The 24,938-nt window shown below is 45.9% G+C and overlaps 1 protein-coding gene across 1 annotated transcript in view; it reads right to left on the minus strand.

Annotated features, from left to right (window-relative positions):
* The window catches only part of LOC106566610 (FYVE, RhoGEF and PH domain-containing protein 3), a 127,921-nt gene that overhangs the window by 17,711 nt on the left and 85,272 nt on the right, over positions 1–24,938 (minus strand). Inside the window, exons 2-6 of the mRNA XM_014134788.3 lie at positions 20,042–20,206; positions 15,370–15,571; positions 9,645–10,287; positions 4,349–4,438; positions 2,198–2,334 (exon numbers count right to left, since the gene is read on the minus strand). Coding sequence (XP_013990263.2) covers positions 2,198–2,334; positions 4,349–4,438; positions 9,645–10,287; positions 15,370–15,571; positions 20,042–20,206 — 1,237 coding nt within the window. The remainder of the gene's footprint in view (positions 1–2,197; positions 2,335–4,348; positions 4,439–9,644; positions 10,288–15,369; positions 15,572–20,041; positions 20,207–24,938) is intronic.

Below are 24,938 nucleotides of genomic sequence, written 5' to 3' on the forward strand. Positions count from 1 at the left end.
AAGGTCACCATGCACAATGCCAAGTGTTGGCTGGAGTGGTGTAAAGCTCGCCGCCAGTGGACTCTGGAGCAGTAGAAACACGTTCTCTGGAGTGATGAATCACGCTTCACCATCTGGCAGTCCGATGGACAACTCTGGGTTTGGTGGATGCCAGGAGAACGCTACCTGCCCCAATGCATAGTGCCAACTGTAAAGTTAGGTGGAGGAATAATGGTCAGGGGCTGTTTTTCATGGTTCGGGCTAGGCCTCTTAGTTCCAGTGAAGGGAAATCGCTACAGCATACAATGACAATTCTGTACTTCCAACTTTGTGGCAATAGTTTGGCTTTTTCAGCAAGACAATGCCCCCGTGCACAAAGCAAGGTCCATACTGAAACGGTTTGTCGAGTTCGGTGTGGAACAACTTGACTGGCCTGCACATAGCCCTGATCTCAACCCCCTCAAACATCTTTGAGATGAATTAGAACGCCGACTGTGAGCCAGGCCTAATCACCCAACATCAGTGCCCGACCTCACTAACGCTCTTGTGGCTGAACAGAAGCAAGTCCCCACAACATCTCGAGGAAAGCCTTACCAAAAATGTGGAGGCTGTTATAGCAGCAAAGGGGGAACAACTCCATGATTTTGGAATGAGATGTTTGATGAGCAGGTGTCCACATACTTTTGTCCCAGCACAAGGTGCACTCGTGTAATGATCATACTGTTTAATCAGCTTTTTGATATGCCACATCTGTCAGGTGGACAGATTATCTTGGCAAAGGAAAATGCTCACTGACAGGGATGTAAACAAATGTGTGCGCAAAATTTGAGAGAAATACGCTTACAGAGCGTATGGAAATTTCTGGGATCTTTTATTTCAGCTCATGAAACATGGGACCAACACTTTACATGTGGTGTTTATATTTTTGTTGAGTATAGTTTTGTGTTCAGTGGATTTCATTTCGAAAAAGCCTTTATTTTCACAACCTGCAGCCAATTAGTTAGCTTGTTAGTTAGTTCTATACAACAGTGACCACTTGTTGATCATGCCTGTAATGATATTCCATTCACTCTAAACATGCTATGTTCTTACAGTAAATCGTCCATAACCTTTGAACCATATATGGTAGAGATATGGGGTTTGGACTATTGTTTTTCTAGCGGAATTTGTATAAACCTTGAATGAATGACTCATTTTATGGGTGAACACCGTATATAATGTGTGCAGAATGCAACAGGTGGAATCCCTCTACATAATTTCTGAAGGACTCAATAATCTCCAGAGAGAGACTGGCGTTGGCACACACACACCCTGCAGATGAAGACAAGCGGATAAAGCCCCCATTCTACCAGCCCGGCACGCACTCACACACACACCCCACTGCCCAGCAACAACCCCCCACTGCAACCCAGCTGTCATAGTTCCGCGGCCAACACACACACTGACTGCACACACACTCACTGCACACATTATCACTATCGAGTAATGAGAGAGAGAGAGCAATACAAAGAGAGAGAGAGAGAGAGATACACAGAGAAACAATGGTCAGGCTATGGAACCCTGACCTGTTCAACGGACGTGCTTCCTGTCCCAGACCTGCTGTTTTCAACTCTCTAGAGACAGCAGGAGCGGTAGAGTTACTCTCAATGAACGGCTATGAAAAGCCAACTGACATTTACTCCTGAGGTGCTGACTTGTTGCACCCTCGACAACTACTGTGATTATTATTATTTGACCATGCTGGTCATTTATGAAAATTTGAACATCTTGGCCATGTTCTGTTATAATCTCCACCCGGCACAGCCAGAAGAGGACTGGCCACCCCTCATAGTCTGGTTCCTCTCTAGGTTTCTTCCTAGGTTTGGCCTTTCTAGGGAGTTTTTCCTAGCCACCGTAATTCTGCACCTGTTTTAGGCTGGGTTTCTGTACAGCACTTTGAGATATCAGCTGATCTAAGACGGGCTATATAAATACATTTGATTTGAAACAGAGAGAGAAACAGACAGACAGACAGACAGACAGACAGACAGACAGATCTGAAACATAACGTCACATGACTGTTTGTGGAAAACTAAGCATCCTATTACACAGGGAGTCTTACTACTGCTAATGCTAATAGAATGTTATTGAAACCCTATTACACAGGGAGTCTTACTACTGCTAATGCTAATAGAATGTTATTGAAACCCTACTGCAACATTGGCCCTGGTCTCCTCACCATTCTCCAGTGATGCGTGTCTTGAGCTCAGGGAGAAGGAACTTGTGGTGGAAGCAGTAGATGGAGGAGATGTTGGAGAAGATCCCTGTTATCACCTCCTGAGGGAATCCAGCTTCTGTCAGCTTAGTGCAAAATACCTGCAGACAACAGGAAAGTAATGGTAGAAATGATTAACATATTAAACAAACAGAAACTTTACTTACTACATAACTATAAATGATAAAACAAACCATGGGCTCTTTGACCTAATATCTCTCAACAACACCAGGTCCATGACCTTTCACCTTCCTGTCAGTCAACCAACCACGGGCCTGTTTGAACCTGTGTTTCCATGGCAACCGGTACCACCGTGAAGAAGCAGAAGCTTGACAAAAACAGGAAGCAGCTCCGAGGTTAGCCTACTGCCTTTTGTCTGTAATCATGTACAGTTGAAGTCATAAGTTTACATACACTTAGGTTGGAGTCATTAAAACTTGTTATTCAACCACTCCACAAATTTCTTGTTAATTAACAAACTATAGTTTTGGCAAGTCGGTTAGGACATCTACTTTGTGCATGACACAAGTCATTTTTCCAACAATTGTTTACAGACAGATTATTTCACTTATAATTCACTGTATCACAATTCCAGTGGGTCAGAAGTTTACATACACTAAGTTGACTGTGCCTTTAAATAGATTGGAAAATTCCAGAAAATGATGTCATGGCTTTAGAAGCTTCTGATAGGCTAATTAACATAATTTGAGTCGGTTGGAGGTGTACCTGTGGATGTATTTCAAGGCCTACCTTCAAACTCAGTGCCTCTTTGCTTGACATCATGGGAAAATCAAAAGAAATCAGCCAAGAACTCCGAAAAAAATTGTAGACCTCCACAAGTCTGGTTCATCCTTGGGAGCAATTTCCAAACGCCTGAAGGTACCACGTTCATCTGTACAAACAATAGTACGGAAGTGTAAACACCATGGAGCCACGCAGCTGTCATACCGCTCAGGAAGGAGATGCGTTCTGTCTCCTAGAGATGAACGTACTTTGGTGTGAAAACTGCTAATCAATCCCAGAACAACAGCAAAGGACCTTGTGAAGATGCTGGAGGAAACAGGTACAAAAGTATCTATATCCACAGTAAAACGAGTCCTATATCGACATAACCTGAAAGACCGCTCAGCAAGGAAGAAGCCACTGCTCCAAAACTGCCATAAAAAAGCCAGACTACGGTTTGCAACTGCACATGGGGACAAAGATCGTACTTTTTGGAGAAATGTCCTCTGGTCTGATGAAACAAAAATAGAACTGTTTGGCCATAATGACCATCGTTATGTTTGGAGGAAAACGGGGGAGGCTTGCAAGCCGAAGAACACCATCCCAACCGTGAAACACAGGGGGTGGCAGCATCATGTGGTGGGGGTGCTTTGCTGCAGGAGGGACTGGTGCACTTCACAAAATAGATGGCACCATGAGGAAAGAAAATGATGTGGATATATTGAAGCAACATCTCAAGACATCAGTCAGGAAGTTAAAGCTTGGTCGCAAATGGGTCTTCCAAATGGACAATGACCCCAAGCAAAGTTGTGGCAAAATGGCTTAAGGACAACAAAGTCAAGGTATTGGAGTGGCCATCACAAAGCCCTGACCTCAATCCCATAGAAAATTTGTGGGAAGAACTGAAAAAGCGTGTGCGAGAAAGGAGGCCTACAAACCTAACTCAGTTACACCAGCTCTGTCAGGAGGAATGGGCCAAAATTCACCCAACTTATTGTGGAAGGCTACCCAAAACGTTTGACCCAAGTTAAACAATTTAAAGGGAAAGCTACCAAATACTAATTGAGTGTATGCAAACTTCTGACCCACTCGGAATGTGATGAAATAAATAAAAGCTGAAATAAATCATTCTCTCTACTATTATTCTGACATTTCACATTCTTAAAATAAAGTGGTGATCCAAACTGACCTAAGACAGGGCATTTTTACTTGGATTAAATGTCAGGAATTGTGAAAAACTAAGTTTAAATGTATTTGGCTGAGGTGTATGTAAACTTCCGACTTCAACTCTACGTGACTGTCACCCTCAACAACAAATCATTAAAACGTCTCTACTATGATAGGAAGACCAGCGGTGTATCTCCCAACCCATACGTGTGTGTGTGTGTGTACCTGGTCCAGGAGGTTGAGTCTCTTGACGTAGGCCTCCTCAGTGTGAAGGAGCTCTCTGGCGATGTTCAGTAGCCTCTGGGTCTCTGAGCACTGACAGACAGAAGAGGACACACACAGTCAGACACACCAAACCATACTAAACCTATAGAATCCACTCAACTACACAAACCTACACTAGACCTCTATCATACACTACGCATATGCCTCTGAGCCTATGACCTTTGAAAGAGAATATCAGCAATATTAACACAAAACACATTTGTGTTTAGGCCTGTTGGTGAAAGCAACGGAACTCTAACTCGTAAAAACATACAAAGAAAAAAAGTGCTCTGAAATGGGGATGTCTGCTGGTGCTCTTCTCATATGTTGTAGTCTTAAATTTGTAAAAAAAAAATATATATATTTAGTCTAGTCCAAAATATCATTAAGTCTTACTCACATTTATGTCTTTTGAATAATGATTTAATCTAGTTATTGTCAAAATGACAGAAGCAGTGGTCCATTTCAGTCAACTAAATGCCCTTTCATTTTTGTCATATTTGAGTGAGAAAAAGGAAGGAAACCGCACACTGCTCTTTAATAAGCTTTACGTATCAGAGCTTTGAAAAGCCCTGACGAAGGCCGTGAGGCCGATACGTAAAGCTTATTAAAGAGCAGTGTGCGGGTTCCTTCCCTTTCCTCATTTTATTAAACTGTTACCATGCACCTGCAAAAAATGATGCGCGAGTGCTTTTGAATTTTGAATTAGTCATATTTTAGTCACATCACATTTTTATTGACTCATTAACCTATAGCAAAAATAAATCACTGTCTTCCATATGCACAAACATACATTGCCTTGTCCTACCAATTTTATTCTTCTGCATAACATCCTATTCTCTTCCCAACAGCAGACAGATGACAAACATACTGTATATAAGAATATCTGAGAATTATCTGGCGAGAGAGAGAGAAAGAACGAGAGAAAAAGAGAGTGAGAGAGAAAGATAGAATGAGAGAAATAGAGAGAGTGAGAGAGAGAAAGATAGAACGAGAGAAAGTGAGAGAGAGAGAAAGATAGAACGAGAGAAATAGAGAGAGAGCAGCACAATCACCAGATGTTGCTGCAGAATTTTGGCAAAGTAGTATGGGTTGCACCTCTGTCACTCGGTTGCGTCATTGCCATTGTTATCAACGTTCCACAGACACCGCTGCCACATTGTTGCAAAACGTTATCGAACATTGCAGATAGAAATTATATGAATAGAGCCGACGTTATTCCTTATTCAACTTGTCAGAGAGTCATGTTTGTTCTACATAGCATATTTCTATCTGAACGTTCCAAAATGTTGTGTCCAGCTGAACGTGCATCAGGTTGTTAGCTATATTGTAGCTAGCTAATGAGGTAACATGACTGAACAAGGTATAGCCTAAACAAACTGTCCGGTCCGCAAGTAGCCTAGTTTCAGAACGGCCCGTGATATGCTTTATGGACGTAAAATGCGGCCCGCCAATGCACAATAGAAATAAAAAAAATGTAGCGCCGGAATTTGGGGTCATATCTTTTGAACGTTAAGGGCTCAAATTACTTTGAGGAAAACAGGGAGACTTCGCTATGTTGGCTACAGAACCTGGCTATGAAATCCAGTGGGGAAACTGGGAGGGTTGAGCAAGACTACAATTTCAAACTGCCTTTCTAGACTCAAGGGAAAGAAAAATATAGCTAGACTGTTGTTTTACTACTAAACACTATGTAATTGTAAAGCTGATTGTGGTTCTTAACCAGCGAAAAGGTAGCTAACTAGAAGGCTGATGGTGACTGGTTAGCTATGGGGAAGCAAGAGGGTTGCCTGCACAATGTGTATAATCCGAGGAGTCGAAGCGGAGCCTGTCTGCCCACACGCACTGCACCGCTTGCTCTCCCGCAGCTCACCAGCTGATGTAGGCTGTGTGTGCCGAGTGTGGCCCATCCTTCCCACTGCTGAACAGAACTGTGCTGCGCATCTGTGCTGCTAATATCAATTGTGCTTATCACTGAAAAGCTCTCAATCTCTCCAAAAGCTCTTGTCCAGTCCATTTAGTAGTCAGATTTCAGTGACAGAGATAATCTTCTTTTAGTCAATTGAAATGAAGAAAAAAAAAGTATTTAGTTATAGTCTTTTTTGGGTCTATTTAGTCAGTTAAAGTTTCATCAATTGCCACTGTAAAATTGGTGTTTGACGAATATTTTTGTCACTTTTTTGTTAATGAAATGAACACTGGCATGTTGCAGTAATCAGCCGTCAGTTCTGGTTTACTGAGCGCTGATTTAGTCACCAATACTGTGTTTACTAGTGGAGCTGAGATGACATGTAAACTGCTGCGGATGTGTATTCAGTTTTACTTCTTCACAGGGTCTAGAACAGGGATTAACATAATGGGTAAAATTACATTCCTGGACTGACAGTGACAGGGACCAGACCTCACAGAGTGAGGATGTACTATATTGTGACATTGTGTTTTGTAACAGCTGTCTGGTACACACACAATATCACACACACAACCAGGAAATAGGAGAAAACTGTGAAACATACTGTACAGACAGACACACTATACAAACAAAAGCATCTGGACACCCCCCCAAATTAGTGGATTCGGCTATTTCAGCCACACCCGTTGCTGAGAGGTGTATAAAATCGAACACATTGTCACCTGGACTCCATCACCTCCTTGATTATCTGCCTTATTTATGTCACTCCCTTTGGTTCCTTCCCCAGGTGTTATTGTTTCTGTTTCTGTTTCCTGTCTGTGCGTTGCTCGCGTTTTGTATTTTGTTTCATTCATTTATTAATTAAATGATTCACTCTCTGAACTTGCTTCCCGACTCCCAGCGCACACGTTACACACACAGCCATGCGATCTCCATAGACAAACATTGTCAGTAGAATGGCCTTACTGAAGAGCTCAGTGACTTTCAACGTGGCACCGTCATAGGATGCCACCTTTCCATCAAGTTAGTACGTCAAATTTCTGCCCTGCTAGAGCTGCCCCGATCAAATGTAAGTGTTGTTATTGTGAAGTGGAAACGTCTAGAAGCAACAATGGCTCAGCCACGAAGTGGTAGGCCACACAAGCTCACAGAATGGGACCGCCGAGTGCTGAAGCACATAACGCGTAAAAATTGTCTGTCCTCGGTTGCAACTCACTACTGAGTTCCAAACTGCGTCTGGAAGCAACGTCAGCACAATAATTGTTCATCGGAAGCTTTATAAAATAGGTTTTCATGGCCGAACAGCCACACACAAGCCTAAGATCGGTTTGGGCAATGCCAAGCATCAGCAGGAGTGGTGTAAAGCTCGTCGCCATTGGACTCTGAAGCAGTGGAAACGCATTCTCTGGAGTGATGAATCACACTTCACCACGGACGAATCTGGGTTTGGCAGATACCAGGAGAACACTACCTGCCTGAATGCATAGTGCAACTATAAAGTTTGGTGGAGGAGGAATAATGATCTGGGGCTGTTTTTCATGGTTCGGGCCCCTTAGTTCCAGTGAAGGGAAATCTTAACGCTACAGCATACAATGACATTCTAGACAATTCTGTGCTTCCAACTTTGTGGCAATAGTTTGGAGAAGGCCCTTTACTGTTTCAGCATTACAATACCCCCGTGCACAAAGCGAGGTCCATACAGAAATGGTTTGTCGAGGTTGGTGTGGAAGAACTTGACTGGCCTGCACAGAGCACTGACCTCAACCCCATCGAGCAACTTCGGGATGAATTGGAATGCCGACTGCGAGCCAGGCTTAATCGCCCAACATCAGTGGTGAACCTCACTAATGCTCGTGGCTGAATGGAAGCAAGTCCCTGCTGCAATGTTCCAACATCTAGTGGAAAGCCTTCCCAGAAGAGTGGAGGCTGTCGTTGAAACAAAGAGGGGACCAACACCATATTAATGCCCATGATTTTTGAATGAGATGTCCACATTCTTTTGGTCATGCAGTGTATGTTCACAAACAAGCACACACTCACATAGGCATAATAATACCTAAAATATCTCATCTATTTCTGTAGCAGAGGATGCTAAAGACTGAAAGAAAGTACATTTCTTTATTTTCCTGTCGCAATGTGCATCCCCACAACCCACATCCTCTGCGACAGCAGTGCCATTAAAACGCTATCAACATACCAGCTGTTAGTGTCAGAGAGTGGCACTGTCCCCTCACACCCCTCCACACACACATTTCCTCTTGACAGTAATGCTGATATCAAGAAACATGGAGATCCCTTGCTCATGAGGCAAAGGGTATGGGCTGTCACTACGGTGTGTGTGTGTGTGTGTGTGTGTGTGTGTGTGTGTGTGTGTGTGTGTGTGTGTGTGTGTGTGTGTGTGTGTGTGTGTGTGTGTGTAAGTGCGTGTGCTCACATGGGTGTGTGTTTGGGTGTGTTGGGCTGTGCCCCATCATAACAATGCTGAGGGGATAAAATCCCAGTGCTGCTAACACCCATGATGACTGTCCTGTACTGATGACACCCATGATGACTGTCCTGTACTGATGACACCCATGATGACTGTCCTGTACTCTAGTTTCAGGTACCACTCACCACCTCCGCCCATCCATCTCTTTCTCACACTTGTCCTCGTTAGCTAACTATCAGCACACTCTCTCACTATCTTGCTGACTTGCATTCTGTCTCTCAATTTTTTCTATACCTCCTTTTCTCTCTTTATATTTCTGTCTGATGTTTCTTGACCTTCCCCTCATCCTTTAATTTCAATAAATAGACAGTATTTTTCTGGCAAGGGGGTTCATGTATACCGGACCGGTAAGATGTGAAGTTCTCTGTTGGAAGTGTCAGTATCACTCTCACACAGATCAACGGTGGGAAGTCAGAGGAAACAGCAGCTGAGCTGTGGTCAGGTTTCTGTCTGTTTCAGTCTGTCCTCTAGCAGCAGTCACAAGATCCTTTTACAGCCCTGGGCAGGTACTCGTCTCCCTACACCCCACAGCACATCCACTTTTAAATACCGCACAGACTCTTGTGACCATCACACATACACTTGAGAGTCTGAAATAGTGTGTGTGTGTGTGTGTGTGTGTGTGTGTGTGTGTGTGTGTGTGTGTGTGTGTGTGTGTGTGTGTGTGTGTGTGTGTGTGTGTGTGTGTGTGTGTGTGTGTGTGTGTGTGTGTTATGTATAGGCCCACAGTTTCATAAAAAAACACCTGAAACTGATGCAGACTTTCAGATAGTTCACCCAGACAAGAATAGATGGTCAGGTTACAGTTACTGCCCTACGGAGTGAGGAGACTGATAAGAATGTGTGTGTGTCTGACTCACCCTGTGTGTGTCTGTCTTCTCCCCTCCCTCCATCTCCCCACTGCTGACCTCATCCAGGTCACTGTCCTCGTCCTGCGTGGAGTCACGCTTGTTGTCCAGGGTTATGCAGCAGGACACGCTGGTCTCCGTCTCCGTGATGCTGTCATAGCGCTCTTCCTCGTCGATGGCGTCCTCGTTGGGGAACACCTCCCCCTCCACCGCACACGATGGGCTGTCAATCCCGCTGTCCCGGTTGGGAATCTTCCCGTTTAAGTTCTGCTCCGAGGAGAGAGAGTCTGGATTGTCCTGGAGCTCATGGGAAGAGCTTCTCTCCTCCCGCTCCGCATCGTCAAGGGAACCAACTCCATGGGTGATGTCGAGGTGGTCCTCCATTGAGTCCAGAGCAATGTCTTCGTGGCCATCGATGTGGAGTGAGGTCAGGCGTGAGAGTTCTATCAGCTCTGTGACCTCGTCAATTCGCTCCGAGACGATATGTGCAAGTTTGTCGGCGGGGGAGCGATCCCCAGAGTCCTTTGCTCCTGCTGACCCTGAAGGGGAGTGTTCTGTGGGGTCAGGGGCAGAGGGGGGTGTGGTCTCAGACATGGCGTCCATAGTCAGGCACAGGTGGAGCTGATTCTTCGGGGGGACGCCAAGAATCGGAATCCTGGGAAATAAAGAAGAAACGTGACTAAAAAACAAAGCACTTGTGCAATGAAACCTTTCTCACATTTCAGTCTTGGTTGGACTGAAAACCACAACTATGTATTCTGTGACAGAGGGTAAGACAGGCATTGAGTGTGTATTCTGTGACAGAGGGTAAGACAGACATTGAGTGTGTATTCTGTGACAGAGGGTAAGACAGACATTGATTGAGTGTGTATTCTGTGACAGAGGGTAAGACAGACATTGAGTGTGTATTCTGTGACAGAGGGTAAGACAGGCATTGAGTGTGTATTCTGTGACAGAGGGTAAGACAGGCATTGAGTGTGTATTCTGTGACAGAGGGTAAGACAGACATTGAGTGTGTATTCTGTGACAGAGGGTAAGACAGGCATTGAGTGTGTATTCTGTGACAGAGGGTAAGACAGACATTGAGTGTGTATTCTGTGACAGAGGGTAAGACAGACATTGATTGAGTGTGTATTCTGTGACAGAGGGTAAGACAGACATTGAGTGTGTATTCTGTGACAGAGGGTAAGACAGGCATTGAGTGTGTATTCTGTGACAGAGGGTAAGACAGGCATTGAGTGTGTATTCTGTGACAGAGGGTAAGACAGACATTGAGTGTGTATTCTGTGACAGAGGGTAAGACAGGCATTGAGTGTGTATTCTGTGACAGAGGGTAAGACAGACATTGAGTGTGTATTCTGTGACAGAGGGTAAGACAGACATTGATTGAGTGTGTATTCTGTGACAGAGGGTAAGACAGACATTGAGTGTGTATTCTGTGACAGAGGGTAAGACAGGCATTGAGTGTGTATTCTGTGACAGAGGGTAAGACAGGCATTGAGTGTGTATTCTGTGACAGAGGGTATGACAGACATTGAGTGTGTATTCTGTGACAGAGGGTAAGACAGGCATTGAGTGTGTATTCTGTGACAGAGGGTAAGACAGACATTGAGTGTGTATTCTGTGACAGAGGGTAAGACAGACATTGATTGAGTGTGTATTCTGTGACAGAGGGTAAGACAGACATTGAGTGTGTATTCTGTGACAGAGGGTAAGACAGGCATTGAGTGTGTATTCTGTGACAGAGGGTAAGACAGGCATTGAGTGTGTATTCTGTGACAGAGGGTAAGACAGACATTGAGTGTGTATTCTGTGACAGAGGGTAAGACAGGCATTGAGTGTGTATTCTGTGACAGAGGGTAAGACAGACATTGAGTGTGTATTCTGTGACAGAGGGTAAGACAGACATTGATTGAGTGTGTATTCTGTGACAGAGGGTAAGACAGACATTGAGTGTGTATTCTGTGACAGAGGGTAAGACAGGCATTGAGTGTGTATTCTGTGACAGAGGGTAAGACAGGCATTGAGTGTGTATTCTGTGACAGAGGGTAAGACAGACATTGAGTGTGTATTCTGTGACAGAGGGTAAGACAGGCATTGAGTGTGTATTCTGTGACAGAGGGTAAGACAGACATTGAGTGTGTATTCTGTGACAGAGGGTAAGACAGGCATTGAGTGTGTATTCTGTGACAGAGGGTAAGACAGACATTGAGTGTGTATTCTGTGACAGAGGGTAAGACAGACATTGAGTGTGTATTCTGTGACAGAGGGTAAGACAGACATTGAGTGTGTATTCTGTGACAGAGGGTAAGACAGACATTGAGTGTGTATTCTGTGACAGAGGGTAAGACAGGCATTGAGTGTGTATTCTGTGACAGAGGGTAAGACAGGCATTGAGTGTGTATTCTGTGACAGAGGGTAAGACAGACATTGAGTGTGTATTCTGTGACAGAGGGTAAGACAGGCATTGAGTGTGTATTCTGTGACAGAGGGTAAGACAGACATTGAGTGTGTATTCTGTGACAGAGGGTAAGACAGACATTGATTGAGTGTGTATTCTGTGACAGAGGGTAAGACAGACATTGAGTGTGTATTCTGTGACAGAGGGTAAGACAGGCATTGAGTGTGTATTCTGTGACAGAGGGTAAGACAGGCATTGAGTGTGTATTCTGTGACAGAGGGTAAGACAGACATTGAGTGTGTATTCTGTGACAGAGGGTAAGACAGGCATTGAGTGTGTATTCTGTGACAGAGGGTAAGACAGACATTGAGTGTGTATTCTGTGACAGAGGGTAAGACAGACATTGATTGAGTGTGTATTCTGTGACAGAGGGTAAGACAGACATTGAGTGTGTATTCTGTGACAGAGGGTAAGACAGGCATTGAGTGTGTATTCTGTGACAGAGGGTAAGACAGGCATTGAGTGTGTATTCTGTGACAGAGGGTAAGACAGACATTGAGTGTGTATTCTGTGACAGAGGGTAAGACAGGCATTGAGTGTGTATTCTGTGACAGAGGGTAAGACAGACATTGAGTGTGTATTCTGTGACAGAGGGTAAGACAGACATTGATTGAGTGTGTATTCTGTGACAGAGGGTAAGACAGACATTGAGTGTGTATTCTGTGACAGAGGGTAAGACAGGCATTGAGTGTGTATTCTGTGACAGAGGGTAAGACAGGCATTGAGTGTGTATTCTGTGACAGAGGGTAAGACAGACATTGAGTGTGTATTCTGTGACAGAGGGTAAGACAGGCATTGAGTGTGTATTCTGTGACAGAGGGTAAGACAGACATTGAGTGTGTATTCTGTGACAGAGGGTAAGACAGACATTGATTGAGTGTGTATTCTGTGACAGAGGGTAAGACAGACATTGAGTGTGTATTCTGTGACAGAGGGTAAGACAGGCATTGAGTGTGTATTCTGTGACAGAGGGTAAGACAGGCATTGAGTGTGTATTCTGTGACAGAGGGTAAGACAGACATTGAGTGTGTATTCTGTGACAGAGGGTAAGACAGGCATTGAGTGTGTATTCTGTGACAGAGGGTAAGACAGACATTGAGTGTGTATTCTGTGACAGAGGGTAAGACAGGCATTGAGTGTGTATTCTGTGACAGAGGGTAAGACAGACATTGAGTGTGTATTCTGTGACAGAGGGTAAGACAGACATTGAGTGTGTATTCTGTGACAGAGGGTAAGACAGACATTGAGTGTGTATTCTGTGACAGAGGGTAAGACAGACATTGAGTGTGTATTCTGTGACAGAGGGTAAGACAGACATTGAGTGTGTATTCTGTGACAGAGGGTAAGACAGACATTGAGTGTGTATTCTGTGACAGAGGGTAAGACAGGCATTGAGTGTGTATTCTGTGACAGAGGGTAAGACAGACATTGAGTGTGTATTCTGTGACAGAGGGTAAGACAGGCATTGAGTGTGTATTCTGTGACAGAGGGTAAGACAGACATTGAGTGTGTATTCTGTGACAGAGGGTAAGACAGGCATTGAGTGTGTATTCTGTGACAGAGGGTAAGACAGACATTGAGTGTGTATTCTGTGACAGAGGGTAAGACAGGCATTGAGTGTGTATTCTGTGACAGAGGGTAAGACAGGCATTGAGTGTGTATTCTGTGACAGAGGGTAAGACAGACATTGAGTGTGTATTCTGTGACAGAGGGTAAGACAGGCATTGAGTGTGTATTCTGTGACAGAGGGTAAGACAGACATTGAGTGTGTATTCTGTGACAGAGGGTAAGACAGACATTGATTGAGTGTGTATTCTGTGACAGAGGGTAAGACAGACATTGAGTGTGTATTCTGTGACAGAGGGTAAGACAGGCATTGAGTGTGTATTCTGTGACAGAGGGTAAGACAGGCATTGAGTGTGTATTCTGTGACAGAGGGTAAGACAGACATTGAGTGTGTATTCTGTGACAGAGGGTAAGACAGGCATTGAGTGTGTATTCTGTGACAGAGGGTAAGACAGACATTGAGTGTGTATTCTGTGACAGAGGGTAAGACAGACATTGATTGAGTGTGTATTCTGTGACAGAGGGTAAGACAGACATTGAGTGTGTATTCTGTGACAGAGGGTAAGACAGGCATTGAGTGTGTATTCTGTGACAGAGGGTAAGACAGGCATTGAGTGTGTATTCTGTGACAGAGGGTAAGACAGACATTGAGTGTGTATTCTGTGACAGAGGGTAAGACAGGCATTGAGTGTGTATTCTGTGACAGAGGGTAAGACAGACATTGAGTGTGTATTCTGTGACAGAGGGTAAGACAGGCATTGAGTGTGTATTCTGTGACAGAGGGTAAGACAGACATTGAGTGTGTATTCTGTGACAGAGGGTAAGACAGACATTGAGTGTGTATTCTGTGACAGAGGGTAAGACAGACATTGAGTGTGTATTCTGTGACAGAGGGTAAGACAGACATTGAGTGTGTATTCTGTGACAGAGGGTAAGACAGACATTGAGTGTGTATTCTGTGACAGAGGGTAAGACAGACATTGAGTGTGTATTCTGTGACAGAGGGTAAGACAGGCATTGAGTGTGTATTCTGTGACAGAGGGTAAGACAGACATTGAGTGTGTATTCTGTGACAGAGGGTAAGACAGGCATTGAGTGTGTATTCTGTGACAGAGGGTAAGACAGACATTGAGTGTGTATTCTGTGACAGAGGGTAAGACAGGCATTGAGTGTGTATTCTGTGACAGAGGGTAAGATATACATTGAGTGTGTATTCTGTGACAGAGGGTAAGACAGGCATTGAGTGTGTATTCTCTGACAGAGGGTAAGACAGGCATTGAGTGTGTATTCTGTGACAGAGGGTAAGACAGGCATTGAGTGTGTATTCTGTGACAGAGGGTAAGACAGACATTGAGTGTGTATTCTGTGACAGAGGGTAAGACAGGCATTGAGTGTGTATTCTGTGACAGAGGGTAAGATATACATTGAGTGTGTATTCTGTGACAGAGGGTAAGACAGGCATTGAGTGTGTATTCTGTGACAGAGGGTAAGACAGACATTGAGTGTGTATTCTGTGACAGAGGGTAGGACAGGCATTGATTGAGTGTGTATTCTGTGACAGAGGTTAAGACAGACATTGAGTGTGTATTCCGTGCAAAACATTCATACTCATATAACAATACCCACATCATAAATCATCCAACTAAATATAATGATACAGGGTGAGAACACTTTGTGGAATCTCCTACCCCCTGCAGTGCGGTAAAGTACCTGGACTTCTCAAACCTCTCGATGAGTAGTCCCACGTTCTGGGCTTCTCTTTGAGGCAGTGTGGCCAGGCCAGGGGGGGTCTGGCAGGGCCGCGGTTTGGGCGAAGTTGGGGGAGCAGGCAGCGGCCTGGAGGGGGCCGGGGGGATCCTCTTGGGCTTCTTGTCCTGTCCGAGGGCCAGCAGGTGCGGGGGCTTAGGCGGCACTGTAGGTCCAGGTCCAGGAAGAGGGGGAATGGAGGGAGGAAGAAGGAAAGAGTGAAAAAGACAGATACAAGGTCAGGTCACTGGTGTGACGACAAAAATAGTCCTGTTTCAAGTGCCCCGGTGTGAGAAAGCCTCCATTTCTGTATTCCAGATGCCCTTGGCTGCTGCAGCTACCTACTCACAAAACCACAGTCCAAATGTCACCACAAAACACAACATAGAAATGCTCAACTCCAAGAGTAGGTCCTCGAACACAGCACAGGAGAAGTTCTGATGGTGCTTCACAGAGCTGAGACAGCTTCCTGGTTTCAGAACAGGATGCAGTGATGACTGCTTGTAAGCCACTGTGGTTTCAAAGTCAGATAAAAAAAAACACAAGCACACAGACAAAAAAATGACAGGCCAAGAGCAGTCCAAAAACAGACTCTGCACAAATGGCCACCCACACTATCAGAGGCTAACACGCTACTGTATAGCTAGCTACATGCTCTTAAAACATGGTTACTGCAGAATGCATTTAGAGGACACTGGGTTTTTTCTACATATTTTATGCAGGCCAGTCTTTGCTGTGTGCTTGGTATTGTATTAGGGCTGAATGAGGAAGCAAGTATCTCTGCCAGTCTGTGTCCCCTTCTCTCTCTGAGTGTGTGTGTGTGTGTGTGTGTGTGGCTACAGCACAGCCTAAACCAGGGGTTCTTCAACTTTTTCAGCCTGGGACCCAAATGAGAAATTCTGTGTTTTCCTGGGACCCAAGCTTAGGAAAATATGCAACTTTACGTAAATATCTGTACATTTCATTGCCCTTATTCCTAAAAAAATGCAATATAGACAAACACAAATAACAATGAAATACCCATACATATCTTTTGTTTATATTTCCCCGTTAAAAACACTCTTACATGCCTGTCTATGTTGGAACTGTTGCTGTTAAAATACAATAAATAATTTCATTCTGAACTGGAATAAACGGATTGATCACATCACAGATGTATAATAAAACACACAGGCTTTTTGATCGTGCAACCCTAAGTAACAGTACAGATAAAAAATGATCAGGCCTAATGTACATCTTATTGTATAAATTATCGTTGATAGAAAGTCTAGGTTGGAACTGTTGCTGTTAAAATACATATGTTTTATTCTGAACTGTAATAAACTGATTGATCACATCACACAGACCAGAAAACACACACATACACACAGTCCTAATGAGAGGTGTGTGGCTGGTTGAAGCTTTCAACAAGCATGTTTTTGATAGTGCAACACTGAGGTCATGTTCAGCATTGACACTGTTTCTGTACTTTCTGAACCCTGACTGAACCCTGACTTGCATAGGTATGTGGTACCAAACTGGATCAGAACATCTACTGCTTTCTCAGTCAGGCAGGAGACGGGTTCATGCTGTAGATGATCAACCCAGAACTGTGTGAGTGTTTGCCTCAAAAAGCATCTGGCTTCAATCAGTTTATTCCAGTTCAGAATAAAACTGATTACTTGTAACAGTAACAGTTCCAACCTAGACTTGTTATCAACAATCATTTCTACAGTAAAATGTACAGTAGGCCTGATCATTTTTCATCTTCATCTGTACCGTTTCTTAGGGTTGCACTATCAGTAGCTAGTTAGCTTGCTTTGGCTAACGTTAGCTATTAGCTGTGTAACGTTAAACGGCCAGGGGATTTTTTTGAAAGAGAAACTCACATCTACTACTATGAGAGATAGTACTCCCTTATTTCTGCTTATTATCACTTGTTATAAAATGACAACAATTGTCACGTTCACTATCTTCAAACTCCCTGTCATATATCAGCCAAGGCGCAGCGTGCCGGTAATTCCACATACTTTATTGAAGAAAACCGAACAAAACAATAAACAGGTAAACAGAAAGAAACGTGACGCAACTGTGGTGCACACAAAACACTCACAGAAATAATAATTACCCACAAACACAGGTGGGGAAAAGGCTGCCTAAGTATGATTCCCAATCAGAGACAACGATAGACAGCTGCCTCTGATTGGAAACCATACTCGGCCAAAACAAAGAAATACAAAACATAGAATGCCCACCCCATGTCACACCCTGACCTAACCAAACAGAGAAAAACGTCTCTCTCAGGTCAGGGCGTGACAGTACCCCCCCCCCCCAAAGGTGCGGACTCCCGGCCGCAAACCTGAACTTATAGGGGAGGGTCCGGGTGGGCATCTACCCATGGTGGCGGCTCCGGTTCGGGGCGTAGCCCCCGCTCCGCCCGCTGATCCCTCCGCTTTTGTATTACCGGACCGTGGATCGTCGGAGGAGGAGGAGGAGGAACCGGGCCACGGATCATCGCCGGAGGCTCTGGACTGCGTACCGCCGCTGGAGACTCTGGACTGCTGACCGCCGCTGGAGACTCCGGACTGCGGACCGCCGCTGGAGACTCCGGACTGTGGACCGCCGCTGTCGACTCCGGACCACCGGTGGAGACTCCGGACCGCCGCTGGAGACTCCGGACTGCGGACCGCCGCTGGAGACTCCGGACTGGGGGACGTCACTGGAGGATGTCGCTGGAGGCTCCGGACTGGGGGACGTCACTGGAGGCTCCGGACTGGGGGACGTCACTGGAGGCTCCAGACTGGGGGACGTCACTGTAGGCTCCGTGCCATGGATCATCACTACAGGTTCCGTGCCAAGGATCATCCCTGGAGGCTTTTTGCCATGGATCATCACTGGAGGTTCCGAGCCATGGATCACCACTGGAGGCTTCGTGCCATGGATTATCACTGGAGGCTCCATACCATGGATTTTCACTGGAGGCTTCGTGCCATGGATCATCACTACAGGCTTCGTGCCATGGATCATCACTACAGGCTCCGGGCCATGGATCATCACTGGAGGCTTCGTGCCATGGATCATCACTGGAGGCTTCGGACCATGGATCATCACTGGAGGCTTCTTATGTGGAGCTGGAACCGGTCTCACCGGACTGGGGAGGTGCACTGGAGACCGGGTGCGCAGAGCAGGCACAGGGTATACTGGGCCGTGGAGGTGCACTGGAGGTCTGGAGCGTATGGCTGGCACAACCCGTCCTGGCTGGATGCTCAGTTTAGCCCGGCAAGTGCGGGGCGCTGGCACAGGACGAACTGGGCTGTGAAGGCGTACTGGCGACACAGTGCGTAGAGCTGGCGCAGGATATCCTGGACCGAGGAGACGCACTGGAGACCAGGAGCGCTGAGCCGACACAATCCGTCCTGGCTGAATGCTCACTTTAGCCCTGCAAATGCGGGGCGCTGGCACAGGACGAACTGGGCTGTGAAGGCGTACTGGCGACACAGTGCGCATCACCGCATAACACGGTGCTTGCTCGATTACTCGCTCCCCACGGTAAGCACGGGGAGTTGACTCAGGTCTGAACCCTGATTTAGCCAATCTCCCCGTGTGCCCCCCCCCCCTCCCCCACTCCCCCCACCCATTGGAAACCATACTCAGCCAAAACATAGACATACCCCACATAGAATGCCCACCCCATGTCACACCCTGACTTAACCAAACAGAGAAAAACGGCTCTCTCAGGTCAGGGCGTGACAACAATGCTTTGTTAGTTGACTTACTTTTCCACTTTGAAGCACTGTTTCCTGAAGCATTCTGCCCTGTTCTGAAATAACTCCCTGGGTTTACCGTCATGTACAGTAGTGCCTGGATGTTTGGTCAGGGCGTGTCGTTTTATTAATTTGTTCGTTTTGAGAGACTCATTACTAAGCACTTCCACACACAAAACACATTGTGGGCGCTCCTCATTATTTCTCAAAGTTTGTATGAAAGAGACAAAAAGTCATCACTGTATTTGCGTGTCATGACCATTGAGCTCAGTCAGAACTTGTAGCTAGCATAAGTCCATTTCATGACAGCGCTGAGGAATAACAAGTCAGTGGCTTGAACCACAGCGCTGCAGCGTGTGGGTCGCGGAGTGATCTTCAACAAAACTGCGGAAAAAAAGATCCGGTACACCGCGAAGCACACGGGCATCTCCCGCTCTCTCTCCCACTCGCGCAGCTGCCGAACTAGAGCAGAGACCGCTGCACAGCACAGAGCGCACTGAACCGAGAGCGCAGTTGCACTTGGCCAAATCAATTCCAGTAATTAATGAAATAATTCTACATTTACGTCGCGACCCACCATTAACAGGTCCCCATACTTTAAGAAACGCTGGCCTAAAGTAATGCCTCAACAGGCAGATAGCATGACGCAATAGTTGGACTAACAACAGTCTGATCTGAACCATTGATCTCTTATTCTGACTGATGTGTTTGTGGGATAAATATGTGGGTGAAGGCTGACCTGACCAAATAAAACTCTGGGGTCTGGGTCATAGTCATTGCCTAAGAAACCCAGGCTAATAACACAATGCTGGATATTGTACCAACATGACAATGACATTATTGTAATAAACAACTAGTTATAATGCTAAATGACAGATAAACCAACACTGTACCTTGAGGTTTCTGAGGGGTGGGTGTGGCGGTGGGCTGGGGGTGGGGCTTGACTGCAGGCCGGCCGTGACATGGTCTGGGAGGGGGCGGGGCTTTCTTTCCCAGCCGTGGGGAACACAGGAAGTCCACCGATCCACACTGGTACTGTAGAGAGGAGGGAGAGAGGTCTGAGGGAGAGAGAGGGAGATGATATATTAGGTTGACTGGTGAGTACATAACTTATGTTCACAGAACACGCAGGAATGCAACCTGTTCTGAAGGAACACAGTATTAGTTTGAGAACACCAAGAAAATGACATAGGTGAGCCAAAAAACCCAGCAGCTTCAGCTCCATACAGGCAACAGTTTCAGTCCAGGGACACCAGAACAAAGCCGCCCTACACAGCCCCAGTTTCAGTCCAAGAACACCTGAATGATGCAGCCCTATTGCAGCCCTATACAGCCCCAGTTTCAGTCGAAGGACACCTGAACGATGCAGCCCTATTTCAGCCCTATACAGGCCCAGTTTCAGTCCAAGGACACCAGAACGAAGCAGCCCTATACAGCCCCAGTTTCAGTCCAAGAACATCTGAATGACGCAGCCCTATTTCAGCCCTATACAGGCCCAGTTTCAGTCCAAGGACACCAGAACGATGCAGCCCTATGCAGGCCCAGTTTCAGTCCAAGGACACCTGAACGATGCAGCCCTATACAGCCCCAGTTTCAGTCCAAGGACACCTGAACGATGCAGCCCTATACAGGCCCAGTTTCAGTCCAAGGACACCTGAACGATGCAGCCCTATTGCAGCCCTATACAGGCCCAGTTTCAGTCCAAGGACACCAGAACGAAGCAGCCCTATACAGCCCCAGTTTCAGTCCAAGAACACCTGAATGACGCAGCCCTATTGCAGCCCTATACAGCCCCAGTTTCAGTCGAAGGACACCTGAACGATGCAGCCCTATTTCAGCCCTATACAGGCCCAGTTTCAGTCCAAGGACACCTGAACGATGCAGCCCTATACAGGCCCAGTTTCAGTCCAAGAACACCTGAATGACGCAGCCCTATTGCAGCCCTATACAGCCCCAGTTTCAGTCGAAGGACACCTGAACGATGCAGCCCTATTTCAGCCCTATACAGGCCCAGTTTCAGTCCAAGGACACCTGAACGATGCAGCCCTATACAGCCCCAGTTTCAGTCCAAGAACATCTGAATGACGCAGCCCTATTTCAGCCCTATACAGGCCCAGTTTCAGTCCAAGAACACCTGAATGACGCAGCCCTATTGCAGCCCTATACAGCCCCAGTTTCAGTCCAAGAACACCTGAATGATGCAGCCCTATTGCAGCCCTATACAGCCCCAGTTTCAGTCGAAGGACACCTGAACGATGCAGCCCTATTTCAGCCCTATACAGGCCCAGTTTCAGTCCAAGGACACCAGAACGAAGCAGCCCTATACAGCCCCAGTTTCAGTCCAAGAACATCTGAATGACGCAGCCCTATTGCAGCCCTATACAGGCCCAGTTTCAGTCCAAGGACACCTGAACGATGCAGCCCTATGCAGGCCCAGTTTCAGTCCAAGGACACCTGAACGATGCAGCCCTATACAGCCCCAGTTTCAGTCCAAGGACACCTGAACGATGCAGCCCTATACAGCCCCAGTTTCAGTCCAAGGACACCTGAACGACGCAGCCCTATTGCAGCCCTATACAGCCCCAGTTTCAGTCCAAGAACACCTGAACGACGCAGCCCTATTGCAGCCCTATACAGCCCCAGTTTCAGTCAAAGGACACCTGAACGATGCAGCCCTATTTCATCCCTATACAGGCCCAGTTTCAGTCCAAGGACACCAGAACGAAGCAGCCCTATACAGCCCCAGTTTCAGTCCAAGAACACCTGAATGACGCAGCCCTATTGCAGCCCTATACAGCCCCAGTTTCAGTCGAAGGACACCTGAACGATGCAGCCCTATTTCAGCCCTATACAGGCCCAGTTTCAGTCCAAGGACACCTGAACGATGCAGCCCTATACAGGCCCAGTTTCAGTCCAAGGACACCAGAACGAAGCAGCCCTATACAGGCCCAGTTTCAGTCCAAGGACACCTGAACGATGCAGCCTTATGCAGGCCCAGTTTCAGTCCAAGGACACCTGAATGATGCAGATCCATACAGGCCTAGCTGCATTACACTTGAGTGGTGCAGTGTGGCGTGTAACTGTAACTGTAGGAGGTGAACAAACGACCATGCTGCAGGGAGCAAGAAGAACTAGAGAGGAAGCATAGAGGGAGCAGAGAGGGAACAGACAGGCCCAGTATCGATCCTGACACCAGGCCAGAGGAGAGAGAGAAGAGGCTTCTGCCTCAATGAGTCTACAGAGAGCTCTCTGATAGGCCTGCTTATAAATAATACATTTCTACATCCTGATCCTCCATCCTTTTGACTGGCTGGGAATGATAATGGCCTGTGTGTGTGTCTCCCACTTACTCTCTGTATGTCTGTGATATCAGGCTGTGTGTTTAAGAAACCCACTCAACAGAACTACAAACAGATGCACTGTGGGACAATGAGGCCTTTAGCAGCTAGCTAGTTACATCAGGGAGATGGCTATAGGGGATTTTTGAAATCCAGTCAAGTGAATTGAAGTGTGGCCTTTTTAATGAGTGCTGTTTTGTGCAATATGTTGGTATGTTCACATAATGTATTGCTTGTGTTGAGAGTGGGGGAAGTATGTGTTTACTGTGTATATACGTGTGCTTGTGTATCCCTATGCCGGTGTGTGTGTGTGTGTGTGTGTGTAGGGGGGTGTGTGTGTGTGTGTGTGTGTGTGTGTGTGTGTGTGTGTGTGTGTGTGTGTGTGTGTGTGTGTGTCTAAGTACCGCTGTCTTTGTTCCTAATGCCCTCATCACAGCCTGTGTTTAGCCTTGCTGTGTGTTATCAACGATAACCCTGTCAGTACATTATGATAATCTATATAAACTACCATCCACACTACTCCTCTCTACTCTCTTTCCTGCAGGCTTATGGACGGTATCTATTCACTCCACACGCATCGCCAAAGGATTAGTTTAGAGATGGTAGTGAGACCCCTGAGGAGCTTTTCCATATCTGATTTGGTGTTGTCCAGCCCAGCTCCAGCCTGCAGCTTCAGGCAGTGAAGGCAGGCAGAGCTATGTCAGTCTGTAATGAGTCTTGCTTCGCTGCCTGCCCTCATGAGGTCCTGCTGCAGGCTTGCTTTCCCACCATATGATATCTACCAGGCCTTTACCAAACCAAGTAGGGAGGGAGGGACGAGTGAGTGAGAGAGGGAGAGGGAGACGGGGAGGAGAAAGAGAGAGAGAGCGAGAGAGCGAGTGCGTTACAGTTTGCATACAACTGTGGAAGACAAAGCTTTTCACTTAAGCCATAAAAAGTAACTGTAATACACACAGCTACTGGGTCAATAGATGTAGAGCAGCAAATCATAAAATAGTGCCCAGTTCCCGCTCTCACTTTCACTACCGCTGCAACAGAAATCCATTTGCTAAACAGCAGACTGTATAGTATTGACTATACAGTACACACAGCATCCCGCATTATCATATAGAGGAAAGCCATTCAACAAAGAGAACTGATGACTTTGTAAAACTTAATCTAGGATCAGCTTTTCCTGTCCCCAATCCTAACCTTAACCCTTAAGGTGATGAAATCAGATCTGATCCAGCATCAGTGGTTTGGGGCAACATCTATCTACTCTTAAGTCCTTCAGCCAAACCACTGACCAATGAGAAACACTCTGACCCTAGACACAGGTCAAGTCTTGGGAAAAACAAACAGTCTGTATCAGTAACGAGACCTACGGTGTCATAAGGGTCTGGGTCTATTGAAACTCCGTAGTCATGGTTACCTGAGAGAGAGTGAAACCTGGCCCGCAGATCAAACGTCCTAACAGTAAACAGGAACTTGACGACACAGAGGAATCACTTCCACTGAACACTCTCTACACAACACTTATAACTCTACACAACACTTATAACTCTACACAACACTCATCACTCTACACAACACTCACAACTCTACTCAACACTCACAACACTACACAACACTCACAACTCTACACAACACTCACAACTCTACACAACACTCACAACTCTACTCAACACTCATAACTCTACACAACACTCATAACTCTACACCACTCATAACTCTACACAACACATAACTCTACACAACACTCATCACTCTACACATCACTCATGACTCTACTCAACACTCACAACTCTACACAACACTCACAACTCTACACAACACTCACAACTCTACACAACACTCACAACTCTACACAACACTCATAACTCTACACAACACTCATAACTCTACTCAACACTCACAACTCTACACAACACTCACAACTCTACACAACACTCATAACTCTACACAACACTTATAACTCTGCAAAACACTCACAACTCTACACAACACTCATAACTCTGCAAAACACTCACAACTCTACTCAACACTTATAACTCTACACAACACTCATAACTCTACACAACACTCATAACTCTACTCAACACTCATAACTCGACACAACACTCACAACTCAACACAACACTCCTAACTCTACACAACACTCATAACTCTACACAACACATAACTCTACACAACACTCATCACTCTACACATCACTCATAACTCGACACAACACTCACAACTCAACACAACACTCCTAACTCTACACAACACTCATAACTCTACACAACACATAACTCTACACAACACTCATCACTCTACACATCACTCATGACTCTACTCAACACTCCTAACTCTACACAACACTCATAGCTTTAAACAACACTCATAACTCTACACAACACTTATAACTCTACTCAACACTCACAACTCTACACAACACTCACAACTCTATTCAAAACTCCAACTCTACACA

This window comes from Salmo salar, chromosome 13 (genome assembly GCF_965601325.2).
Source record: "Salmo salar chromosome 13, fSalSal1, whole genome shotgun sequence".
Lineage (NCBI taxonomy): Eukaryota > Metazoa > Chordata > Actinopteri > Salmoniformes > Salmonidae > Salmo > Salmo salar.